At 34.3% G+C, this 24,825-nt stretch overlaps 1 protein-coding gene across 1 annotated transcript; it reads right to left on the reverse strand.

Moving 5' to 3' along the window:
* Positions 1–229: 229 nt before the first annotated feature.
* On the reverse strand, positions 230–23,936 carry LOC144978292 (condensin-2 complex subunit H2-like). Its single transcript, XM_078924147.1, has 18 exons — positions 23,841–23,936; positions 20,001–20,404; positions 18,918–18,992; positions 17,099–17,178; positions 16,095–16,240; positions 15,324–15,452; positions 14,423–14,469; positions 13,914–13,979; positions 12,182–12,248; positions 11,151–11,270; positions 10,444–10,568; positions 9,123–9,201; positions 8,303–8,425; positions 7,414–7,478; positions 5,455–5,556; positions 3,841–3,987; positions 2,867–3,204; positions 230–1,971 (listed from the first exon to the last, which is right to left on the reverse strand). Exons 2-17 carry the CDS (start codon positions 20,376–20,378, stop codon positions 3,061–3,063), a joined length of 1,893 nt encoding a protein of 630 aa, XP_078780273.1. The 5' UTR covers positions 20,379–20,404; positions 23,841–23,936; the 3' UTR covers positions 230–1,971; positions 2,867–3,060.
* Positions 23,937–24,825: the final 889 nt, after the last annotated feature.

Consider the following 24,825-nt stretch of genomic DNA (forward strand, 5'->3'; position numbering starts at 1 on the left):
TCCGGCCTGGGCCAGGACAAAACCAAGTAATCTCATTCCAAGACAAAGACAGAAAGCATGTTGGAAAACAGATATAAGGAGACAGAAGACACAGTATGTACCCCCCTGCCCACTATGGGATGGAGGCTTTTTAACTTACTCCGTAAATATATGGAAAAATGGCAACCCTGTTCTTCAGCTCATAAGCTTTCAATAGCCCCCCCCCCCCCCCCCCCCCCCCCCCCCCCCCCCCCCCCCCCCCCCCCATATGGTGGTAAACCACCTATATCAAAGTCAGGTAAAAAAAAACTGGGGAACAGGCATTGGTGCACGATGAAAATTTGAAAATAATCATGTATAATACAGTGTTGAAAGTAAAATTAAAGATAAAAATAATCCCTGTATGATCCTTGAGTGTGCATCTAAACCATGAGCTCTTGATTACTAGTCAAATGTGTTTGTGAAGAACATAGAAGCATTCAGTACTCCTGACTATTAAGTATCTTTGGGGTGTGAGGATAGCATGTCTGACTGACAATCAGGTTTCAGATTTCATCCCTGTCACTATAGTTTTCTCTCTCTGCGAAGCTGTAAGGCAACGTCAATTATGATTATATGCTGAGGCACTTAAAAGTACTGATATTGAAGAAGATGAGTACATTGTTATCTTTCAGTCATTGGGTTTGAAAAAATGTTAGCGATGTTGGTCTGCTTTCGGATATCATGAATTATCTTGTAAGAAGATCCTTGAATAAAGAACTAAAAGAGGCTAAAAGAGAACAAAATCTGTGTCCATGCAGCCCAAAGACAGAATTGGAAGTCTTTAGTAGATGCCTTAAGTGCCCCGTTACCGGATGAGGATTAAGTAAGTATGTTAGTAATTGGTGGTGTTGAACACGGCAAAGCTGTACAGGGTAATGAATTGTACCATTGTTTTTTGTTTTTTTTTGCTTGATGCAGGTTCTATTGAGAGTTTCTTCACCTTCATCAGGAATCAAGACAATATTGTGATGTCAGCAAAGATTCCTTCAATAAAGACTTATCCCCTGATTTCAACATTTTAATCAATGTCGACGTGCACCCCTGGCTCAATCTCAAATTAGAAGAATATTGCCGACCCTAGGAAATGCATTTCCTTGTTGTTTTTGTTTTTAAGGGTTTTACAGCGCTTGCAACACTTTTAGGTCATATCAGCGCCAGTAAGAAGGGAGAATATGGGATAGTAAAAAGTTCTAGAATTAAAACAAAAGCACCCAAGAAAAGGTCAGACAAAGAGGGATTGGTTCAAATAGGAAACAGATGTAGATTCCAAAAGCACACTGTCAAAGTACTTAGTTTGAGATCACCTAAAAGTCTCATTCATTCACAAACACAGGCCCCAACTAAGAGGGATACACTCAAATGTTTACAAATTATATATAATATTTAAACAAAACAATACAGGGCAACAGAGAGATGATTTACAAGGAAAAAAATATAATCTCCCAAATAACTATTCATTTGACTGTTTCCCTCCCAGCTAGAGTAGCCGGGCAGGGCCTGGACAAAACCAAGTAATCTCATTCTAAGACAAAGACAGAAAGCATGTTGGGAAAGATATAGGGGGACAGAAGACACAGTATGTACCTCCCTGCCCACTATGAGAGGTCAGGAACCCCACCCAGCATTTCCTTGTTCTGAGCATTGTGGCCTGCATTGATAAAAGGGCATTGCTGCAAATCATTAGCTGTTAATCTTTTGTTTTTGTTTGCCATGGATATGTATATATATTAATGTCCTTATTGATATATTGTCATGGGTGCAAGATTTCTGGCTTTTTGAAATAGATTTTATTTATTTCCAGGATCAAGATCATTTCCACATAATACCATTTTGAGGAAATAGGTCACATTTCAATATAAGTTTCAGGCATTTTTGAATTTGTAAGAATTGGATTTCAGGCTTTTTTGGCCTGAACTAATTGCACCCATGTATTGTCTATCTGATTTAACCCTCGAAGCGTCAATAGTACCTTGCCAGAATGTCGGGGCAATTTCATTGATTTTACCAAGGTTTAGAAAATAAGATGTAGTAGCCTTGTTTCCAAGAATAAGATTGTAAAAGGATATATTTTCTGAAAGAGGAATAAATTATGAATACTTATGACCATTTATAAACGACATTGTGACCTTGACCATCCTTTGAGATGACATTGACCTTGACCTTGACATTTATTTTTATCCGGCTCATTTACTTTGACCAGGGATAAGTCAGCTAAATTTTGCCTAAATTGAAATTCTGAAATACCCAAGTTGTAGCTCATCATTTCCTCTTTCAGACAATATATAACAATAGATACAAATATTCACTGCATCTGATCTACATCAACAATAAATGACCCAGTACTGGACAAAAAAAACGCGTTGTTTTCCTTACCTTTATTTTTACTGAGAAAAGAGAGAGAGATCTCTATTTATCCACATAACACAAAAAAAAAAAACCCACACAAAAACACAAGAATTATAAACACAGAGTCAATTTGAAGGTCACAAGTGTTACTGTTAGGCCTACTCTGCCAAATAGGTTTCTATTAGCTAAATTAGATCTATTTCTAGATCTACGGAGGCCCGAAGGCCCTGGTTGTGGCTCAGAATCTGTCATTTCGAGATGCGGTAAACGTGTGAAAAGAACGCTGAAAATCACTGTTCAACGGTCTGTTGGCAAGAAGGAAACGAGAGAAAACGAAAGTAGACACATCAAGGACTTCACACAAAAGAGTTCTTATGTGTGTCTAGAGTGCCGGTCGTTGTATAGTCACTTAAAACTAGGGCCGATTAGATCGGCCCGAACGTTATGGCGGCAGCCGAGCGGCCGATTAAATCGGCCCTTGACGCTTCGAGGGTTAAACACCTTCAGTCAAATCTGCTTCTATAATATAAGATCTTTTTCTACTAATGCTAATGCTACATTGCCAAAAAAAAATTTTTTAAATCAACATAGGAGAAATATCTTATTCTTCAGACTGATTTCAGTATTGTGTAAATATTGTTTTTTTGACAGTCATTGCTGTTGAATAAATTATTGACAAATTTAAGATTATTTTCATTTGTCATCAAGAGACGGGGCCTTGTATTCCTCCAGGCACTCAAAGTGCCTCTTCGTTGATAGAAGTGTGACATGAAGACAATCCATTATAGAGCCTGTTTCAGTCGGGATGATGCTCAACTCTACATTGTAAACATTGGCCTAAAAGGAAGAGGGAAACAGAATTATTATTCATCAAAACTGACATGGGTCATGTCTCAACATTTTTTTTAACAGATTATTTATCCGAACCAGAGACCACCTGAGCTCTAGCCCTTCGGTCTTGTGCCATGACGTAGAAGTGTGATTTTTAACAGATTACATTAAAGGTCTATCAAAATATTAAAAAATTCAATCTACAATTAAAATTCATCAAAACTGAATTTTGGATTTTAAAATTTCAGAGCTGCCAACCCAATATGACAGTAAAACAGGATTAGCTTTTACAAGATCAGGATTTTTTTCCCCCGAAGCTGAAAAAAAAATTCATTTAGGAAAAATATACATTAGAATTACTTTGAACCGAAATTTTGGGGACCTTCTAAACCATTTCAGTTTAAAGACATTTTGGTTTAAAGCAAGTTCCTGTTTTGCGATGTTTTTCAAGGGTGGTAACTATTTAAGGACAATCAAAGAGAAAAAGCATACAATCTTACAGGGGTGGAGAAAAAAAAATCACACAAATTTGCTTTTTAGCATACATTTGGCAGCCCTAATGTAATAAATATTACAATTATAATACATCGTCAAAGGTGGTAACATATTGATAATTTTATCTCCCTTGCAAGACCAACTCACCAGTTGTAATGTGGCCAATGTGTATCTACATATCTGGTACTCTGACATGCCTTTGACTAAATCTCTGAATGGAACCATCTGACCCCTGATCATCTGCTCTATCATGTCTGTGCCGTACTTGTGGATGTCAAATGTGGGATGAGTTTGCTGACAAGAAACAATGTTATATATAATGTTATAAATCATGTCATCAAAACCAGTCTACTAAAAAGCCCCAAAATGTGTAGTTCTTGGTAGTAGTCCTTATGATTAATATGTGAAGTTTGAGTTAAACAACTACAAATCTCCATCCAATTCCATGCAAGCACTTTTATTTGTGCCAAGAAAATTACCTTATTATTTCTGTTAAATGCATCGACCCTAACTAACGAACCGCACCCCCAACCCCTACACATTTGCTAACACAGCATTAGTATTGCCCTTACGTAGATTAGCATGTGACGTGAGCGATCCATCAATAAGATATATGCGCATCGCCGAGAGCCATTTGCTTCACACCAAAGATGCTAGATGCCTTCCTTTTGCTTTTTACTTCCTTTCTTTTGATTCCATCTCCCTAGATCACTAATAGAGTTAAAGTCATAAGCAAGTTTCTGTTTATAGACCATAATTTCATTGTTGTGTTTGTAGCTAATGAGCACATCCTTTTAAATCCATTTTCTAAGTATCCAGTGTGATTGACAAAGATAACACAACAATATAAAAATATATCTCTGCATGGTTCGAGTCTGATCCTGAGGAAACTTGTTATTGACATTCAGACCTCCAACAAGCCACACACACACACACAAAAATCTATATTAAACAAAAATTATCCATATTTCAAAATAAATTTGCCTCAACCCAAAGCGTATGATCTACTTTAATTGGTTTCCAGTTTCCAGTTTGTTACATATTCTTTCCGATTCATACAATATTTTCAGCAAAATCCTTCCAAAATTTTGCTTCGAAAGTCAGAATCTCCAGATTTAAAAAAATAGAAAGAATTTTTAAAAAGAATTTACCCAAATATGTACATACTGATTAAATCCATGTAAAGTGTGGGTGCAAACAAGACAGCCACTGTTTGCTTTGGTTTGATGAAATTTCGTGTCAAAACATAACCATTTAGGCCTGCTGTTTGTCTCTGTAAGTTTTTTTAAATCTTTATTTATTCATACATATGTATATTGTATTGTAAATTACCAAATGAAGAAAATCTGCCCATAAATCAATTATGTTGTTGACACTTCCGAGTCTCACTATTTAACTAGTGAATGGCACAAAAAGTCAGTTGTTGGTAAAACGGCTTAAACTTAGACCGCCCAATGCTTTACCACAATACATCATTTGTACCGTCACTAGTATAACCATTGCAATCAATCCATTATTACCACTTCCGCTTAAAACAACGAATGACGTAGAAGGGTGCAAATAGCCCAAGAAATACTTGCTATGTACCCCAATACCAATTGTGATATTTGGGCTTGAGAGAGTGATGGCGACAGTTACAAAAAATAAGAGGGAAGCAAAGCAGGCTAACAATTTTCAAACTGTTTCTCACTGACTGTAGTGAGTATGTCATCATGACTCATTAAAGGACGAGGCTGTTGCCAGACTATTTTGTTCAGTTACCTCTTCTTCCAGTTTTGGTGTGATTTTTTCCTCCCATTCTGATACTCTCCTTGATAGGTCTGTGATTTGGGCATACTGAGCTGCACTGGTTAGATATTTTTCCTGAAAACACGGGGGAAAAGAGGGATTGAGAATTGAATATAAGCTGACAGGTATAAAAATACCCTTGCTTGGCCCAAGACAAGGACTATTACTTGAACTACGAGTTAAAAAATAATGTGTATTCCTTCAAAGCTGTACTGCAAATGAGCATTAAATAGACAGTAACAATTGCTTGTTATCCTAGGACAGGACACTGATCTGTCACAAAGTACTTTGCAACAGATCGAAATGATTTGAAGTCGCATGGATCTGGTTCCTCCATATATTACAGAACATTACATAATTTTATTAAACTTGTCGAAAGCAAAAACACTTGCATCATTACCTGCGCTCTCATTGATTATTTTTCTTCCCTGTGTCAGTCAAATGGGTAAAGTATAACATGTAGTCTTTCAAAGCAATTAGGCCCATGGAGCTGGGGTTTATATCAGTTTCTTGAGAGTGAAACGGATCATAGCATTTGCTTGTTATCCTTTGGATAGGACGCTAGTCCTAGTCTATCGCAAAGTACTTCCCTCCAGCTTTAACAGAACCAGATACCCAATCACTGCCGGGGGGACAAGGGGGTCAGAAATAAAAACAAAAAAAACTGGACTACACCCAGGATCGATCTTGGTGCCTTTGTGAGTGAAGTGAGTGCTCTACCAACTGAGCTATTGGGATCCCACAAGTATAACATATTACCATATAAAAGAAAATGAGTGGTTATAGATTCCATGCTATTTTCAATTAACAGGCCTATAAGTTCATTGAAGACATGATGATTCCATTCTTGTTCATTTCAATAGGAATATTTGGATTTTTGATAAATTGGAAAGAAAAATTCTTAAAGCGTTTATTGAAGGTCTAAAATTGTTCTAAATAACTAGAATACATTCCTATTAACCAGTCGAAATTATATACAAAAAAAATCTTTCACAGACAGATCGTTCCAATAGAGTGGCTGTTCCAATAAACCAGCGTTCTAATTATCTGCGTCTACTGTAATTCCCTAGAATTAAAAACAGCCGTGTTTCGTTTCGAAGGGTTTTACGGTACTTGTGACACATTTAGGTCATTTCAGGGCCAGTTAAAGGAAAGAAAATGTGATAGTGAAATAATTCTAGAATTACAAGTAAAGGTATCCACCAAGAAAAAGTAAGATAAAGGGGACTGGTTCAAATGAAGAACAGATGGAGATTACAAGAGCACACTATCAGTGTACATAGTTTGATATCACCAAAAGTCTCACCCAGACACCAGCACAAGATCTTACCAAGATGAGTACACTCAAATATTTACAGAATATATCCAAAAAGAAAACAAAACTAACAATACATAACAGAGAGATGATTTACAAGGGGAAAAAAAATAATTTCCCAAAACCAATACTAAACATTCAACTGTTTCCCTCTCAGCTACGGACTCCGGCAAGGGCCAGGACAAAATCAAGCAATCACATTCCAAGACAAAGACAGAAAGCAACTCGGAAAACAGATATAAGGGGATAGAAGACACGGCAAGTGACCTTCTGTGTCACAGTTGTATTCTGGTAAGGTTTTGTTTGGACTCACAATACAACCTAAATTAGGTCCAATTTGAGTTTGGCAATGGGACACTGCATACTGCAAAGTGATTGCACTGCACTGCGGCTGATGCCTGAGTTATTCCAGTTTTCCCTTGGAATAGACCCTAAAGACAAATTTCCCCTGTGGGATGAATAAAGGGAATTTAATTGTGTAGCTGGGTCTGTTAGATCTGGTGGAAAGTTCTCTGTGATAATCTTATCCGAAGTGTAACAAGCGACTGTTCCTGTCGGTTTAATGACTAAGAAACCAGGATAAACCCAGGACTAATTCCAATATTTGATATACTTACCACATGCATCTGTACCAAATCTTCGTATGTCATCGTCATGTCATCTGAACTAAGAGTGTTGAAACCTGAAAATGAGACATTAATCCATTTTAATTTAATACACCTTTAGCATGACTACCAGCTGATTAAAATTGCTGATGACTCATTTTTCAATTTGTAAAAAAAAGCATCCGGATAAATCATCACCAAAAATGAAAGGAAAGGTATAAAAAGCACTTAAAATATGTCAATATTGTTTGTTTTTTTCATCTCTCTTTTCTTGCTCTTAAAGATTTAAGCCAAAAAAAATTGCATTAGTTAAAGAGGGGGAAAAATCCAAATTAAAGTTCAAAATCTTTTTTTTTTAAACATAAAAATTCAGTTTTCGTCACCCTATAGGAAGAGTTACCAATCCATAATGACAGTAAATCAGGATTAGACTTTAAAAATCAAGAATGTCTGTCTAAGCTAAAAAAAAATTAAAAATTATACAAAAACAAACTTTTCAGAGCATTTTCATAATCAGATTGACCCTTTATGGCATTCAAGAAGTAGGACTAATAATCCTTAAAATTACAACTAATCTTTGTTTCATCTTGATACATTAAAACAATGAATTGAAAGTCTTTGTTATGAAAGACGATAGAAAACTGCTCTAAACAATAATAAAAATCTTTCATATCATACACATATCTTGTGTTAATTCCTGATAGGATTGTTAAAAACCGATTTTTTTATTTAACATGGAAATATCACAGGGAAAAAAGGAGTTGCTATTTCTATGTCACCTGGGACTTCATATTTTAAATAATAAATAGGGTCAGATAAACATCTGCTATAAATAAAATATTAAATCCAAGTACATTATTTTTTATTTTCATATTATTAGTAGATTAGTATAGACACTCACCTGTATCACTTGGCACTCCCCTCAACTCTAATTGACCATCGTTGCTGTTTGAAAACAAATCGTTGCCTAAAGAAAGGGGAGGTCTATCATCCATATCATCCATGTCGTCATTGCCAAAATCATCTGTATTTCATGAAAACGTCAAGACTTCCGAGTCACATTTAGATTCAGATTTAGAACATCAAATATTACTCATGAATTGCAAGAGTTCCCTTCCCTTTAGATGATAAAGTGAGTCTAATTTTTATATATTTTTCTTTTTTAAATATTTCATTATAAGATTATTTTTTTTTCAAATTCAATTTGTTCTCTTTTTTTTTGTTTTATTTTCAATTTTTTCTTTTTTTTTTATCTTATGTGACAGGGAACAATGCAAAATAATGCTGCCAAATAAAAGGACTTACAAAGGTGCAATAAAAGAATGTATAAGCTAATGTATGACACGAAAGATAAGTGACTTTCTTCATTTCCGTAAATTTTTTAGGTAGGAGTATAAAGTATATTTCTTGTTTTTTTTTGTCTGTAAGCTTTTTCATTGTTTTTTAATATGTTTTTCGGGCAAGCCGGAATCTGGCAAAAGCTCAAGAAAAAGAAAAAAAACTTAAAAGGAATAAAGAAGCTTTAAAATGACCACTTCAAACACTGTAAATTTGCACCAACTAACTAATTATTGTGTATTTGTTTTTTTCTTCCTTACATGTTCTATTTTTTTTTAGATGTTTAAGAGGCAAGACTAATCCGGCATAAGCACAAAAAATATCTTAAAAGAAATAAAGACGCTTTAAAACAACCACTTTGGACACCGTGAAATTGCACCAACCTCGCTCTTGTGGAATTCCATCTTCATCTTCTTGTGTGTTTTTGTTGTCTTCTTCATCCCATTCACCCTGCTGTTTTAACTGGAAAAATAATGCCAAAGACTGTTTTACTTGATTGAAAGAAGCAAAGAAATCAATCAATAAAGAACATGAAATATACAAACATTAATATAAAAATGCCAACAAAAAAAAAGAAACAAAAAAACACACAAAAAAAAAGCAACAGCAACAACAACAAAAAGAAGAGGTTGGGCGAGGGGACAGCTTGGCAGAGAAGTAAGGTATTCACATCCTAACCAGGAAAAATAAGGTTTAATGACAAAACTCCTGTTTCAATTTTGGCCAGAAAACTTTTCTTTCAAAAGAATTGAAATTTGTTCAAATCTCATCAAGTTTCTTGTTCTTCTTTTTTTTTCTTTTTTCATTCCAAGTAAATATTCAATTCAATTTGCAGGATTCCATTATGCTCTTGGGAGAAACCAAAAAGCATGCTAGAATCCGAGAATGCCAAAATACAATGCTCATGGGAGATAACCAATAAATTTGGTTGTCATCCTTCTCCAGGGCATCGTATTGTAATTCGGCATGCCAGAATCCAGGGAGTACTGTATCTTAATATAAAAGGAAACATAATAAATGTTTGTTTTTTGTTTTTAAGGATTTTACCGGGCGTGCAACACATTTAAATCATATCAGTGCCAGTAAAAAGGAAGAAAATAGACATTCTAGATGTACGATTAGGAAAAAGTAAGACAAAGGGGAATGGTTCATATAGTGAACAGATGTAGATTACAAGAGCACACTATCAGTGTACTTAGTTTGAGATCACCTAAAAGTTTCACTAAGACACTAGCACAAGATCCCACTAAGAGGAATACACTCAAATGTTTACAAATCATATATGTTAAAAATGAAAAAACAACAGTACAGGACAGAGAGATGATTTACAAGGAAAAAAACATCATCTTCCAAAACTATAACTATACATCCGCCTGTTTCCCTTCAAGCCAAGGACTCCGGCCAGGGTCAGGACAAAACCAAGTAATCTCATTCCACGACAAAGACAGAAAGCAATTGGAAAACAGATACAGGGGGATAAAAGACAGAGCACGTTCCTCCCTGCCCACTATGGGAGGTCGTGAACCCCATCCAGAAACATAATAAATATAAAACAAGTAAATGAATAAATAGGTTAAACAACTCTGGGAAAAAAAAACAGAATCAGCTGTTTAAGCAGAAGCAATATGACACAGTATGAATTAATTATTAGAAGAAACAAAATCAAATCAGAGTAAGACTTGACAAAGTTAGTTGTATACAAACCTTCTTTATTTTGAGTTTGTTGTCTTCTTCACGAAGTTTGAACTCTTTCCAGAAAGCATCATCCAGCTCTGGAAATTCTGGTACTTTCAATTTATTCTTTGGGAATTTAGATCTGTGAGAAAATACTGATGAAAAGAGAAGCACATGAATCACATTTAAGATCCAAAACTAAAACTAATAGTTCTTAAGTCAGGGAAATTCTGAATTTGAAGAAAAATAAATGGTATTAATTCAAATCATGTGGTATTGACCTATATTTAGTTTAGCATCACAATTCAAAATATCCCCTTTACCTCTGGAATTATCTGGTGACAGCAATACGTGATTTTTGTCTGAAATTAACTTTATGTCAACAACTAGAAATTGCACTTTAAAACAGCAATAAAGTGTATCGTAAAATGAAGGGAGTAAAATGACTCGTGTAAAAGATAAATGACGTTTCGGCCTTTAGCCTTCTTCTCCCCTTATTTTACTATACATTTTACTGACTCATTAAAGCACCTCTAGATTTGGGTAAAAATAGCAATATCTGCACTCAGTTTCTAAACCAAAAGTAAAAAAATCATTTCAAATATGAGAAATTGAAAAAAAATATCTTGTACAAGCATTCCAGAAAGTATAACAAATAGAAAAATCAATCCATTTTTTTTCACTTTTCACTGAAAGTGAAAGCTATTTGCTTTGTTAAATTGTCATATAATACTTACGTGATTCAACCACTATATGGATCGGTTTCAGCTCTTTCTTAACTACAGTCTTTTTCTTCCTTTTCTTGGTTGTAGGTTGTTTACCCTCCGCAAGACTTTCTGGTATTTTGTATGTCTTCTCTGTTTAAACATACAGGCAAACAAAAAAGAAAAAAAAAGTGATAAAACCATTCAACTTACTTTGCACCAATGACATAATATCTCTTTTCGGGGATACAATGGGTAAATTCAAAATGCCTAATACTAATATGTATGTTTTTAGGAGCTTAATGGCACCTCTTTTAACTCACCAGTTCTCATTTGAAATGTGATAACGGTGTTTACTGTGATGGACACATCTAAAGGAAAGAATCAATAATGGCAGTTGCTTTCCCCTCATATATATTTCATCTTATTGCATGTGACGGTAAGAGTTGTGTTACAGTAAAGTGTCCTTCAGAACAGAGATGAAAATTACTGAATTCCAAAGTCCATAATTTAGCCCAAATGTTAGTTAACAATATGAATAGTATAACAGAAAAACATATTTATTTGTGTAAATTTTTTTTTTTCAAATGTGGTGATGTCACAAGTATCCTATCACCCCCTGCCATAAATGGGCTCATCGTGTCAACCAAATGTCTGGCGATCGGTAGCCTAGCTTTGTTTGTAGATGTCGGTGACGGGTGAGGTGGAAGGGGGGAGAAGACTTGGTGTTTAGATGTCCAAAGGAAAAAATACTTATGCCTTATGCTACACATCTAAAATTTTGAAATTATAGAGATCTCATGCTAATAACTTACCCTGCCAAAGTACAAATAATTCAAGAAATGTAGGAAACAGCCTCAAAAAGTAGATGATTTCTACCGGTGCAAACTACAGACCCTGCTGGATTAATAGAGGAATCAGAAAAAGACCACGCCTGTACCTGGGACCAATATCATTCTTTTTTAAATGTGAAGGGAACAACCTACCAGTTGAGCTATCATCTCCTAAAGTTTGTACATAACACAATGTCATTTTCTTCATGAAATAATATTGTTTATACGTACTTTTGACAAATGGTTTTTCCACAACTTTAGACTTCTCATAAGGATCTAACAGCTTATCCTGAGTAACCTGTCAAGACAAAAATGAGCCAATACTTTTAGACGAAAAAGAGAAATAATACAATCAATATTGAATCATTTTTGCAATCGCCATTGATTATGTTCAAGACAAAAAGCAAAGACATGCAATCAGAAAAATGACAGGAAGAATAGCATGCAATAAAATCAAATTTTTATGATAAGTGCAACAGTCAAATATTAAAAAAGACCTGCTTTAAGCAATAGAGGGAAAATCTTTATATTTCTTTTACTCAAACTTTTGAGAAAAACTCTGCATCAACCCTAAGTACAATTTCCACCATGTCGCTTTAGCGGTTGTCTCAACATTTAGACGTACAAAAGACTATTTTTAACAAACAACAGGCATAATATGGCTTGTTAAGTCAAAAAAAATGTTGAGAATCGAATGATTTATTGTATGTGTGTTTCATAATGGGATACCATTCTAATGGTAGCCATCTTGGAAAATAATTTTGGACTTCAAACGATTATAAAAATTCTCTTCAGATTTCAATTATTTTACTTGGATATGCTAAATAAACATTATCATAAAAAGTTGATAAGATTGGATACTGCATTCTATTCTTTATCAAAAAAATAAAATAAAATTTGACCTACCTGACAGCAAATTAATTAAAATGAAAATAACAAATTAAACCATGCACCAAAAAACGAATTGCCAATTATTTGTAGCAAAAACATAAACATGCCAGATTCCAAGGGTCTAACTTAAAAACTTAATCAAATACTGGAGAACAATATTTTGAATTCATCTGATTTTTTTTTTAATGGAACACACATATACAAAAATAAAAACGAAGTGTATTTGCAAGTCAATCACTGTTACTGTTAGGCAGAAAACATTTATTGCATCTCATAGTCTGTCCTGGGGTTTATACTTTGGGAAACGCGGCTCAGCGGTATGGTCTTTGCTCCGTACTTGAAATGTACCAAGTTCGACTACCCACCGCACTGGGTGGCATTGAGCAAGTCACCTCGCCTTAACTCACTTTGCAGCGCTACATACACTGCAGCTGATGCCTGTGTTATTCCAGTGTTCCCTTGGAATAGATCCTAAAGAAAAATTTCCCCTTAGGGATGAATAAAGGGAATTTACTATTTACTACTATTACAAGTACCAGGAATAATGAACAGCTGTTAGGTGCTCCAGTGTTTGTTGATATAATTTTTTATTTCTCACCAATTGCACCGGCAAAATGTATTTTATTTGTCAAAAACTCCTAAATCCAAGCTCTCATATGATTAATATTTAGTTTGAAGATTTTTTCTTTAAGTAGATACAGATAAGGTTGCATTGTATCAATAGCAGATCAGAAATCTATAAATAGCATTCTGAAGTATGATTGAGGAATATTGGTAACAATGCTGTATCTGATTTAAAAAGAAAAATGCAGAAGCAACTTACAACAATCATCGTCATTTATGTATCATCCTACATGTTACATATTGTAATTGGCTTGGGGTATGTAGTAAAGTGATTTGAAAACGACTGTGTTTTTTCTTTCTTTATTCAATTGTGCAAAATCTCGAGGGAACAGAAAGGTGTTGCTCCTCTCTTCTCAAGACAGAAGACTTTAACTGTAATGTCATATATGGTCACTTAAGTCTGTGACAGACCGGTCTTGCACTGAGTGAGAATTATCTTTATTCTTACTTGTTTTGCAGATTTAGTGGATGCAGCAAATCTGACTCTTTTGCTTCGCCTTGACTTCCTTAAAGGCTGTTGCAAAGAAAAATAAGCAAGTGATTGAAAATGGAAGCAAAACAAATATAAAAGGGAACAAGAGAGGTATTTACATTCTCACTAATAATATCAGAGGGTCACACTTAAAAAGGGATGAAACATAATTCAACTCAAAATATTAACATAATTTAAATAAAAAGGTGGAATTTTGTATTGCAACAGAAAAAAACAAATTACACCTAAACAAAACAAAAGCAAAAAAAAAAAAAAGAAAAAAAAAAGGAACCACAGAGCATACTTAAATCAAGGATTTCCTCAGAAGCATCTAACTAGACTACACATAAAAGACAAAAAGTAGAGATGATTGTTGGGTGAAGGAGAAAAAAAATCATATATTTTCGTTTCAGATAATTGGGGTTTTTTTAAAGAGAGAGGGAGAGAAGAAAAAAAACCTTGACTACTAAAGAAAAAATTATTACCTCACTTTGAACATCTTTTGGAGCATCTTTGTCAGCAGGTTGGATTTCTGATGGGGTTAAAAAAATTTATTTTTTTTAAAGTCAAGATTATCTTCATATCATTAACTCTCTGTAGCTGGGATTCATTTGTATTCCAACCGACTTCAAATCTTAAATGTTTTTATCAAGAAAACAGTAACAGCGCTACTACTGGGGCTTTTATAAAGGACAAGCACATCGCTGTTACTGCACTCCTCTTGATGACACTATTAGGTCTGTGGTAAAAATTTCTAAAATAAATGGAGTAACTTGTCAAAACATCGCAAATCATATTCAACATCCTCTTAAAAAGACAGAAAAAATATGTGATTTCAAAAATAGCTTTTGCAACAAAATCATTAAAAAAAAAAAAGAAAAAGAAACACACTTCAACAGTCAATTCAAGCTCTGTAGTACTCTGGCTCATAGTAGAAAAAAAATATTTGCTACATCGGTGCGTTATTTCACTGACGATACAAGAAAAATTCAGATCCATCAACACCATGTCTATAAAAATTGAAAAACCCAATACAGAATCAGTAACAATGGAATGAAGTAAACAAATTAATTTATTAAATGAACATATATTTATATGGGGTATTTCCAATCTTCAATGCCCTTAAACAATGCTTCCTGTTTCCCCAACAGGCAATATGAGGCACCTTTCTAAACTAGATTTCTAACAACATCAATCATTACACAAGGCCAAATATTCAATCACCTCTGAATGTTGCTATTAGGTCTAGTGGTATGACTTCAGATCTGAAGGTTCAGGTCCAGGGCTCAAGTCCCGCTCTGAGCGGTCACTGAATACAATCAACATTACTTGACAATACAAGACAAAGCACATTACCATTCTGTCATCAATGCCAAAGTAACTCACCACCTCCTCTTATAACCTCATCCTCAGCAACATCCATCCCATCAAATCCAATGTCCTCAACATCATCATCCCTGCCATCATTCAACATTGCGACACTGTCTCCACGACAACCACTTCTTTCCTCCTGAGCTGAAAAGAAATTTTTTTAAATTTTATAAAATAATAGACTTTCAAGAATGAGACCAAATCAAGTTCCAAACAATGGACATATATATATATATATATATATATATATATTTTAATGACAACAAAAAATCTGTTTTCTATATCGATTAAAACTGCATAACAAAGTTGCCACCCCAAGAGGTAAAAAAGAGCTCAATCGGGGGGAGAAAAAAAGAAGAGAGGAATATTGATAAAAATAAATGTACAATGGCACGCAAAAACATACTCTCAAATCATGACTACTAGCCCATGTCTAGGAAAACATCCTTCTAAAATAATAGAGATCCATTATTATTATAATAATGTTTAAAAAGAAAAAAAAAAAGGTTTTGATTCAAGAACTATGACTACAGCATAACATACATAAACACCCAATATTCAGTGAGGAACAGCTTTCACATTCTGCGACCAAACCCTCTGACCAGTCAGATCTCTTTACTTTTACTAAGGCCAATCTTTACTTGCCGACTTCGGCCATTACAGAAATACATACAATCTCATCAGCATTAGGCACAAGCTTAAAAAAGTCTAGGAAGCATAAAATTATGCATGTTTTTGGGGGGGTTTTTTGCAAACATTTGGCAGATCTGTTATATCCCAACTAACCTAAACCTCCAATCATCTGTGCCTGTTTAGTCTGCATAGCCAGCAAAGCCTTGTCTCCAAGCTCTATGAGAAAACTGCCACAACTTGTAATATAGCCCATGTCCAGATTGAAATCACTTGGATTGCCCAAAACATCTCCCTTTTTGCTGGTGAGAAAAGAAAAGAAAGTATTATTTGATTGCACCAACAGATGAAAGTTGATAGAAAAATTATTCTGAAAGACAAAACAAAAACAAAAAAAAAACAAAAAATACATTTACAATGCAGTCAACAATAAATCATTACCCTAGGATAATAATAAATTGTTGACTTTAAGCAAGATCGACTTTATTAATGATACAGGATATCAAAAATTATGTTTATAGATAATTATTTATGGATAACAATGTGTCTCATCAACTGAGATTGTTCAAATGTGGATTTCATCCTGATGTGTGTGTGTGTGTGTATGTGTGTGTGTGTGTGTGTCGGTGTGTATTAATTTGCAGGTCTGATTAAAAACCCAAATTGTTATAGGCTCATTGTTGTAATGGAAACACTCTCAAACCAACGTAAAAAAAATTGTCCATTACAACAATGTTAAATCAAGCCCGTAATTTGCGTTCGGTTATCAGACCTGAAAATATGTGCACCTAGGTGTGCGTTTAATCAAGCCCAGCAGACAAAATGCTCACACAATCCCCACACATCACTTTTGCTCATGCTGAAAATGAAATATTATTCTAATCATCAGTTCTCATGAGTCCAAAAAATATGGTAATATCGCCTAACAGGCATCATGTCTCGTTCTACATATTACGTGTTGCTGTTGGTCAGGGAGACTTTGTAAAGCGCTTTGAGCACGTTTAGCGGATATTGCGTTATATTTTTAAAAAGCTAAAATAAAATTTTAAATACCAGTTTTGAAAAGTGACCCGAATTTCACTGTTGCGATAAACTGCTAAAAAGCAGGTAATTCACACCTGCTATTTAATGTGTGGAATGGTATTAAGGCCACAACTTACTTGTAGAGCAAGGTATCATCTTTCTCTGCTTCTTGAAGCGCTACAAAACGACTTGGGGTTTCAGGCACGAGGCGCACACTCTGAAGAGGGAATAAATATCATAAAATACAGTATCATTGTCATCATTATAATCATTAGGCAAAAAGTAAATAAACTAATGAAATTATGGTAAAGTTCACAATTATCAATCTTTTAAAACATAAAAGACCAAGATAACTTAAATGTAAGCTCATTACAGCTCTGAAAATTGAGCTAGAGTGGCTAAGTTGCTTGCTAAAGGATAAAGAACAAAAGATACTGACAATAAGGTCTTCACAATGTTATACAAGTAATGCCTAATCCATTCAACAATTCCCCCTCCTCCTCCTCCCCTTCCCTATTACAATATATTGCATAAAATAAAAGAGGATATCTTATTAAATGTCTAAATTACATATTCATCTGCACTTCAAAAGAGTAGAACAGAACTGCAATAGTAAGAAGATGAGGAAAATCAATATAAAATTGGCATTAACAATTAGACTTTCCATTTATAGTTAAACTCATTAAAAAAATCAATTATCATTCATTTTTCAACAAATCAACAGTGAACTGAAGGAACACTCACAACACCAGACTACTACATTTGGAAGAACACATTTAACCTGTGAAAAATCTCTGAAATATTTAATTTTTACACTTTATAACAAGAAGATCTAAGCGTTTTCCTTCTAGAGTGTAATAATTACAATCCAACTAGAGCTTCTCCACAGCAGTTACTGCTTCTATACAAAGCTGAAAGTTCACAGTGATTAAATTGCCTGCAAGACAGACAAGCGAAGCCAATTTGCCTGAAGGAGATGCTATTTTTAAAAAATCCCTGCCACATTAAACTTAAATGACCACACAATAAGAGGCAAAATACATGCAGTCGACTACATGATTTTTACCAAAATACCAGCATTGCCAGCATATGCCAGCGAACTCTCACCCATACTTGAATCATTTTAATTCTCATTTTTTTTAATGTCTGATGTTAAGAGTTGGTTCCTGTTATATACAGAAAAGTGGTCATATTTTAGGCATTGCCTTTGATCTTTCTTTGGGCTCCTTAGCCATAGTAGTTGGGTCTTGGTCAACTGTGTGGGTTTTTGAATGGGCCAGGGCAGATTAATTTCCTCTGTTTATATGTGGTACTTTCAGCGGCAGTCCTCACTGCAGAGATAGGGTCGAGTCATTGGGTTATATGCTTGATGGAATTTTTCCTCCAGTGTCGTTTAAAGATTCTCTTTGAGTTTTGTTTTTTTTTAACGGTTGCAGTTGTTTTTATATCTTGAAAGCTTTTACATTAAATTCAGTAAGGCGGTGTTAAATCAAAATAAAATCAAACCATGTCCCATCCTTACCAGTGACGGGTCTGCGATTATCCATGGATTCTGTATAACCATTACCAGTTATATGTTGAGCTTACTCAATTGTTCTTCTTCACATCATATAAACTGAATTGACTCACATTAATTTCATCAATTTAACAATTAATACAAATTTTTTTTCAATTTGTTGAGCTTGCAAGGTATGCCAGACATAAATTAATCATATAAACATACAACATAATACCACTTTTTGAAAGATCACTTCTACAATTCTCAAAAGAGAGCCTGTACCCTGTCAGGGGAGGGGGAGGAGACGGAAACATAATCATGTTTTGAGCAAATCATTTTTAGTTGAAATTATTAAAAATCAACAACAAAAATACAAAGAGCATTTTTTAAATGAAAATATAGGATGGATAAACAAAAGCAAATGAAAAAAATATAGAAAAAAATAAAAATAATAATACCTTATTCTGACTTGTGTCAACCTCTTTACGATATGATCCATCACCAACAGCCACATCATCATCTAATGTCAGGAACTTTTGGAAGAAAGAAAATAAATATCAAGGTCCTCAAGATGACACTAACTAAAATAATTCTTATATATAGAAAAATAAATTAAAGTAAAAATTAATCACAATTAATTATTCAATTAATTGATCTTATAATATTTACGATATAATGACAAAATAAATGCAATCAATCAGGTCACTGAGATCAAACAATTTAAAAATGTACATATATTCAATCACAGATGAAGAGAAGAAGTGGAATGACATCCAAAAAGAAATATTGAGATTTGAATACCCTATATATATATTTTTTTTTAATTTGTTTCTTATTATGTCTTGAAAAGTATTGAATTATGAATAAAATATTGAAATCATGAAGAATAAATGATCAAGTTTCCAAAAAATAATCTCAGCTGCAGACCAACCTCAGACAACAAATGAAATACCAATAAATTTTCTCCTAATAAATTTGAATCAACAGATTTTGTCATCATAGTTATGCACATCAGATTAGGGTAGGGTGGGGGCAGCGTGGCTCAGTGGTACGTTCTTTGTTTCGTACCCTAAAGGTATCGAGTTCGATCATCCGCCACTGCTTTGTGTGGCCTTGAGCAAGTCACCTCGCCCTAGCTCAATATGCAGGTGCTGCACTGTGGCTGAGTCCAGCATATACCACAGGCTCATAGAAAAAACTCTTTATCAATCCAAAATCACTGATTTCCACCTTAATGTATTATCAATATAAATATAAATTATAAAACGCTTCACACCCTTTGAATTGAAGATTCAAATTGTTCACATTACATCCATTTCTGAGAATTATAATTACAGAATGAAATTTATCATATCTCACTCAAACTATGCTGATTTCAAAATTGACTTTTCTCTATTAATCCCAAATTCCTCCCCTCTTCCAATCATAAAAAAAATCTGTTTTTATTGATTAAATAAACAGAAGAGGTAGTCTGCATATGTGACAAATTGAAGAATCTTAGAAAAAAAATAAATAAAACAATAAAATGATCAAGCCCATACCTCTCCATCCTCCCCATCCAGTTGTTGATCCCCATCATCTCCGTCACCACCTTCACCACCATCCGCAGTTTTGGATGACTTTTGATTCTTGTTCTGAGTCACGAGGTCCAAAACTTGAAACACTAATGAGTAAAGGTACTCCACTTTCTTGGCGTAAACACCAGCAGATCCTTGAATTAACAAGGCTGCCTCTGAAAAGTTCATAGTGGTCAATCCATCATCAATTGTGATTTCAACCTTGGCTAAATCCTCCAGATATTCCTCCAGATAATTGGCGATGTCAATGTCCCAGTTTTTGGTGAGATCTCTGATAGGTTGTAGAATATGAGCAAACCGGTCCTCCAGGGTCCCTTGCGATAATTGGATTGATTGGGACATGATGCGGGTGGCATTAAATCTGTAACCTGTTAATAAAAAAAAAGTTTTTAAAATCTCAAATAAAAAGTTTAGAATCAATTATTCGTTAATGGATGTGTGGAAATCCAGAAGCTCAATCAGAATCAGAAGAGCATGACATAGAGAGTTGGATTTTTGTCTGACCTCTCTGTCCACCAATCAGTGCTGTCAACAGACCAGCATTCTGTCTGATTGTTGATAACAAGCAAATTTTATCGTCAATTAAAATCTACAAAAACCTTAACTTATGTTCCATGGGCTTGGAACTGATATAGCATTATTAATGAATGGAAATCGGAAATTTATAAGGGAAAAAAACTCAAAATTGAAATATCAAACTCATTCTGAATATACAGTAAGCAAATCCAGTGATGACAGTAGAAACTAACTATTTATTTTAGCTTTTTAGTATAAGTATAAACCTCTGTACAAACAATTTATCATTATATATATATATTTTAAATTTTCATAAATTTTATGTTAGAATCAGTTTTATTTGAAAAAGTAAAAATAATTGAGAATATTTTTATAAACTTATTGGCTACAGGTTTTTTTTCTGGCAATTTGATTAGCTATTACCATTATTATCTTATGGAACTGAAAATGAAGACCATGATATGGGAAGATAACTAATAGTAAAAGCCAGCTCTATCCTGATAAAATTTGAAATTTTGACAAAATTGTGATATCTAGATCTAGTACACCGTACCATTTTCTATTTCACTATGAATTTTGGGCATTGGTACAGTGGCAATGTCACTACCACCCTCAGGTTGCCATCTGGCTGTTCTAGCCAAATAACTGAAGAAAAAAATAATAAATGTACAGCTTTCAGATAACTAGTTTCTTCATAACTGGATTTTCTGTACTTTGAATGGCCACTGGCTAAATCATAAATTATTACCTTAATGTTAGTGTTAGACTCACTCATGGCTTCATTCCTGTTTCTTTTAATGGCAATACTCATGTTTTTGATTACTTGGAAAGAAAAAAATTCTTATAACATTTGCTGATGCTCTGAATTCATTCCAATTAACTGGCATGCATTCCGATTAACCAGTAAAAATTATACAGAAAAAAGTATGTCACAGACATATCGTTCCTATCAAGCGACTGTTCCGATTTTAAAGCAGTATTCCAGAGATGCCTAAAACAGGACACTGCAACAGTGCTACTGTCATGATCCAAAATGGCAGTATGTTTGGGTTATTATAAAATTCCATGCAAGGGCCATTTCCATACAAAAAAACAGTCCCTGCTTAGCTGTGCTCCGAGATCCTCAAAATTAGTCTTATTTTTGCTCACTTGAAAGGCCCTTTCACATTCACAAGGAGAATGAGGAATGGTGAGGAGTCCTAACATAAAATAAGTCTTTCATAAATCGTAGTGTTTTTATGCAACTCCGTTGACGGTGTATCTTAACGGATCGTATTTATGCACCTCTGTTATGCATGCGCATTCCACCCAATTTAATCAGCGATATTGTGACATCCGCAGGTACGTCATTGTTAATAAATGTTAAAAAAGAATAATAATCTAAAAGATTGAAATTTAAACCCAGAAAATAGAAGTTTCATTGAAGGTAAAATAATGTTATAGAAAGACCTTATTAAATGTCATGAACTGTCAGGTGGCTCCGCAGCGTAGTGGACAAGCTGTCAGACTCTCACCTTGAAAGTACTGGGTTCGATTCCCTGTGTGGATATTTAAAAAATAATTTACTTAGCTTTGTTTTTTTTGTTTTTGTTTTTTTGTTGTTGTTGTTTTCCAAAAAATTTTTTTAATCATGCTTAAGAAAAACTTTTGATTTTAATTTTCTAAAATTATTTATTTATTTATTTGAGATAAGTATTTGTGTGCCATGTTTCTTTTTATCTTTGATTTTTAAATTATTGTTATTAATCTTTAATTTATTATCATTGTATAAACGTACATCGGTAATCACTAAGCAGTGTGCTAAACGACAATCTAAAACTAATTAAATCTCACGGACATATGCGGGTCTATTCACAGAAAATAAGATGAGAAGCCTCTTTTTTTTTTCTGTGGATCTATTTCTACACTGCACGTTTACACCCCCATAAAAACGGTGTTTTAATTAATTTGATTAATTTTTATTGTCATAATTTAATTCGTACTTCCTTACAAATTGGTATTCTATTTCCTGTCCCATCATTGTTTACGATTATTCACCTTAACTACGCCATTCACACATCTCTCATTTGTCCTTAGTGTCTTGTCGTGATTTGTTGATAAAGGGGAAACCCGAAACGTCCACATTATCTGTCTTTGTCTAATATATTGAGGCTTACTATTTAACACTTATCGTTATTTTTACCTTTGAGCTTCAAGCAGCAACCAGCACCGCCAACAGAGGTGCATAAAAATGCCACCTTCATAAATACCAAGAGAGTATTGAACCTTTTGATGGAGAACCATTTTCTACCCTTGCTCAATCATGAAGAACTGAAGGAATTCTTCAATTTTTTTTACATAATATTTTTATTGGATTCAACCTCAAGTCTGTCCATTGTCTTTTGCCAAGAACTTCTCTATCCTTGATCAAATAAAGATTGATGATTTTTTATTTTTTTTAAAACATATTATTGAAATGAGTCCAACTCCAACAGACACATTTTCTATCTGAGCATGTTTTAAAACATCATTATCATTTAAATTTTAAAGCAAAGTTTGTAACAATATTATAGTCACATCTATCATATAATATTACTCATACTCATACCTTGACATTATATTTGCAACTAAGAAGACCTTTCCCCTCGATTATTGATGTGTTTTACCTCCTAACAATGATAATGATGTCTACATTCTCATTTTGAACACAATGTATTATACATACATATTATACATTATTAATTATATTTTACGGGATATACATTATAATTATAATATATCCCGTCACCCCCCCCCCCCCCCCCCCTCACTGATTACCTATAGGGGCAGTCCCAGTTTTATCAAGCAAAGGCCAAAGACAGTTGATCTAAGAATCTCAGAGTAAACAAACCAAAGAGGCTGCAGGGACCTCGCCGCTACACTTAGTTTATATTGGCCGTATTTTATTCCTATTGCCAGTGCCAGTGCCAGACTTATGAATTTGACTTTGGATACCGGCGAATCTAGGCTCAAGAAATTAACAAGCAATAGCGCGGGAGGTGGAAGACAGACGATGAGGAAGTCTGTAGATCAATTAATTATGACGAGTTGTATTGGCCTCTCATGCTCAACTTTTTTTTTTTTTTTTTAACTAGAGATAGCCTTAGACTCTAGATCAGATATCTAAAGTTTAATATCTGTAGGCTAACTTTTACTTTCGCCTTTCGCGCCAACGTCCAAATGGCCAGATCTCTCAATAATATTCGTGATTTATAAACCTCCCTTGGATCTATAAGCAATGAAATCAGAATAATTTTCATTTTAACTTACATTTATATTTTAAAATATTGTAATAATATAACTTGACGTATGCAAACGTATAAATGTACAATAATATTGTTTTCAACTGCCCGCCATGATAATAAACATCTCATTTCCCGTTTCCACTTCCGGGGCATGGGGGGATGACATCATCATCCATATTATTATCATTTTTATCATCACCACCACCATCATCGTCATCATCATCAGCATAATCATCATCATCACCACCACCACCACCATCATCATCATCATCACCATTTCATTATTAAGAAGTCTTTGTTAAAACATACTGACCTCCACTGCAGCTGTTGCTGTTTATCAGCTATATTATGGCATATTATAGCCTATCCTGCCCACGGCATGAAAAATTAAGCGATCCTATTATATAACAAGACACTGCGCGCGCACACACACACTCACACACACACACACACACAGAGAGAGAGAGAGAGAGAGAGAGAGAGAGAGAGAGAGAGAGAGAGAGAGAGAGAGAGAGAGAGAGAGAGAGGGCAGTCGTTGTTCACCAGGCTGACCGATAGGTAAGTTAGACTACCTCTGTTTATGAACCAAACATTGGTAGTGACTTCAAGTAGTAGTTTTTTCGTTTTTTTGTTTTGTTTTTGTTTTTGTTTTTTTTTCACACGATTCTAATTCTACCATTTTTCTTTGTAGGCTATCATCAGACTGTTAAGAGTGAAACATACCTGATGTCTCATTTCATTTTTAAACAATAAATTAAAGCGATATTGAGCATGGTCCCTGATTTAACAGGTAAGTAAATTGTATAAAATTCTGGTCCAGGTGTTGTGTTCTTGGTTAAGGCACTTTCACACATTAATGCATTCTCACGAGATGTGAAAGAGTACATACTTGGCTATACGTTGAGGGCTATTGGGGCAATACATAAAAGGACGCTGAAACAAGCGGCTGTCAGTGGATGAAATAAAAATGGTTCCAATAGGATTCAATAGTCGTAGCGTCACTTCCTTCC

This window comes from Berghia stephanieae, chromosome 8, assembly GCF_034508935.2.
Source record: "Berghia stephanieae isolate SIO BIC M18660-M18661 chromosome 8, UCSD_Bste_1.3, whole genome shotgun sequence".
NCBI classification, from domain to species: Eukaryota; Metazoa; Mollusca; class Gastropoda; order Nudibranchia; family Aeolidiidae; genus Berghia; species Berghia stephanieae.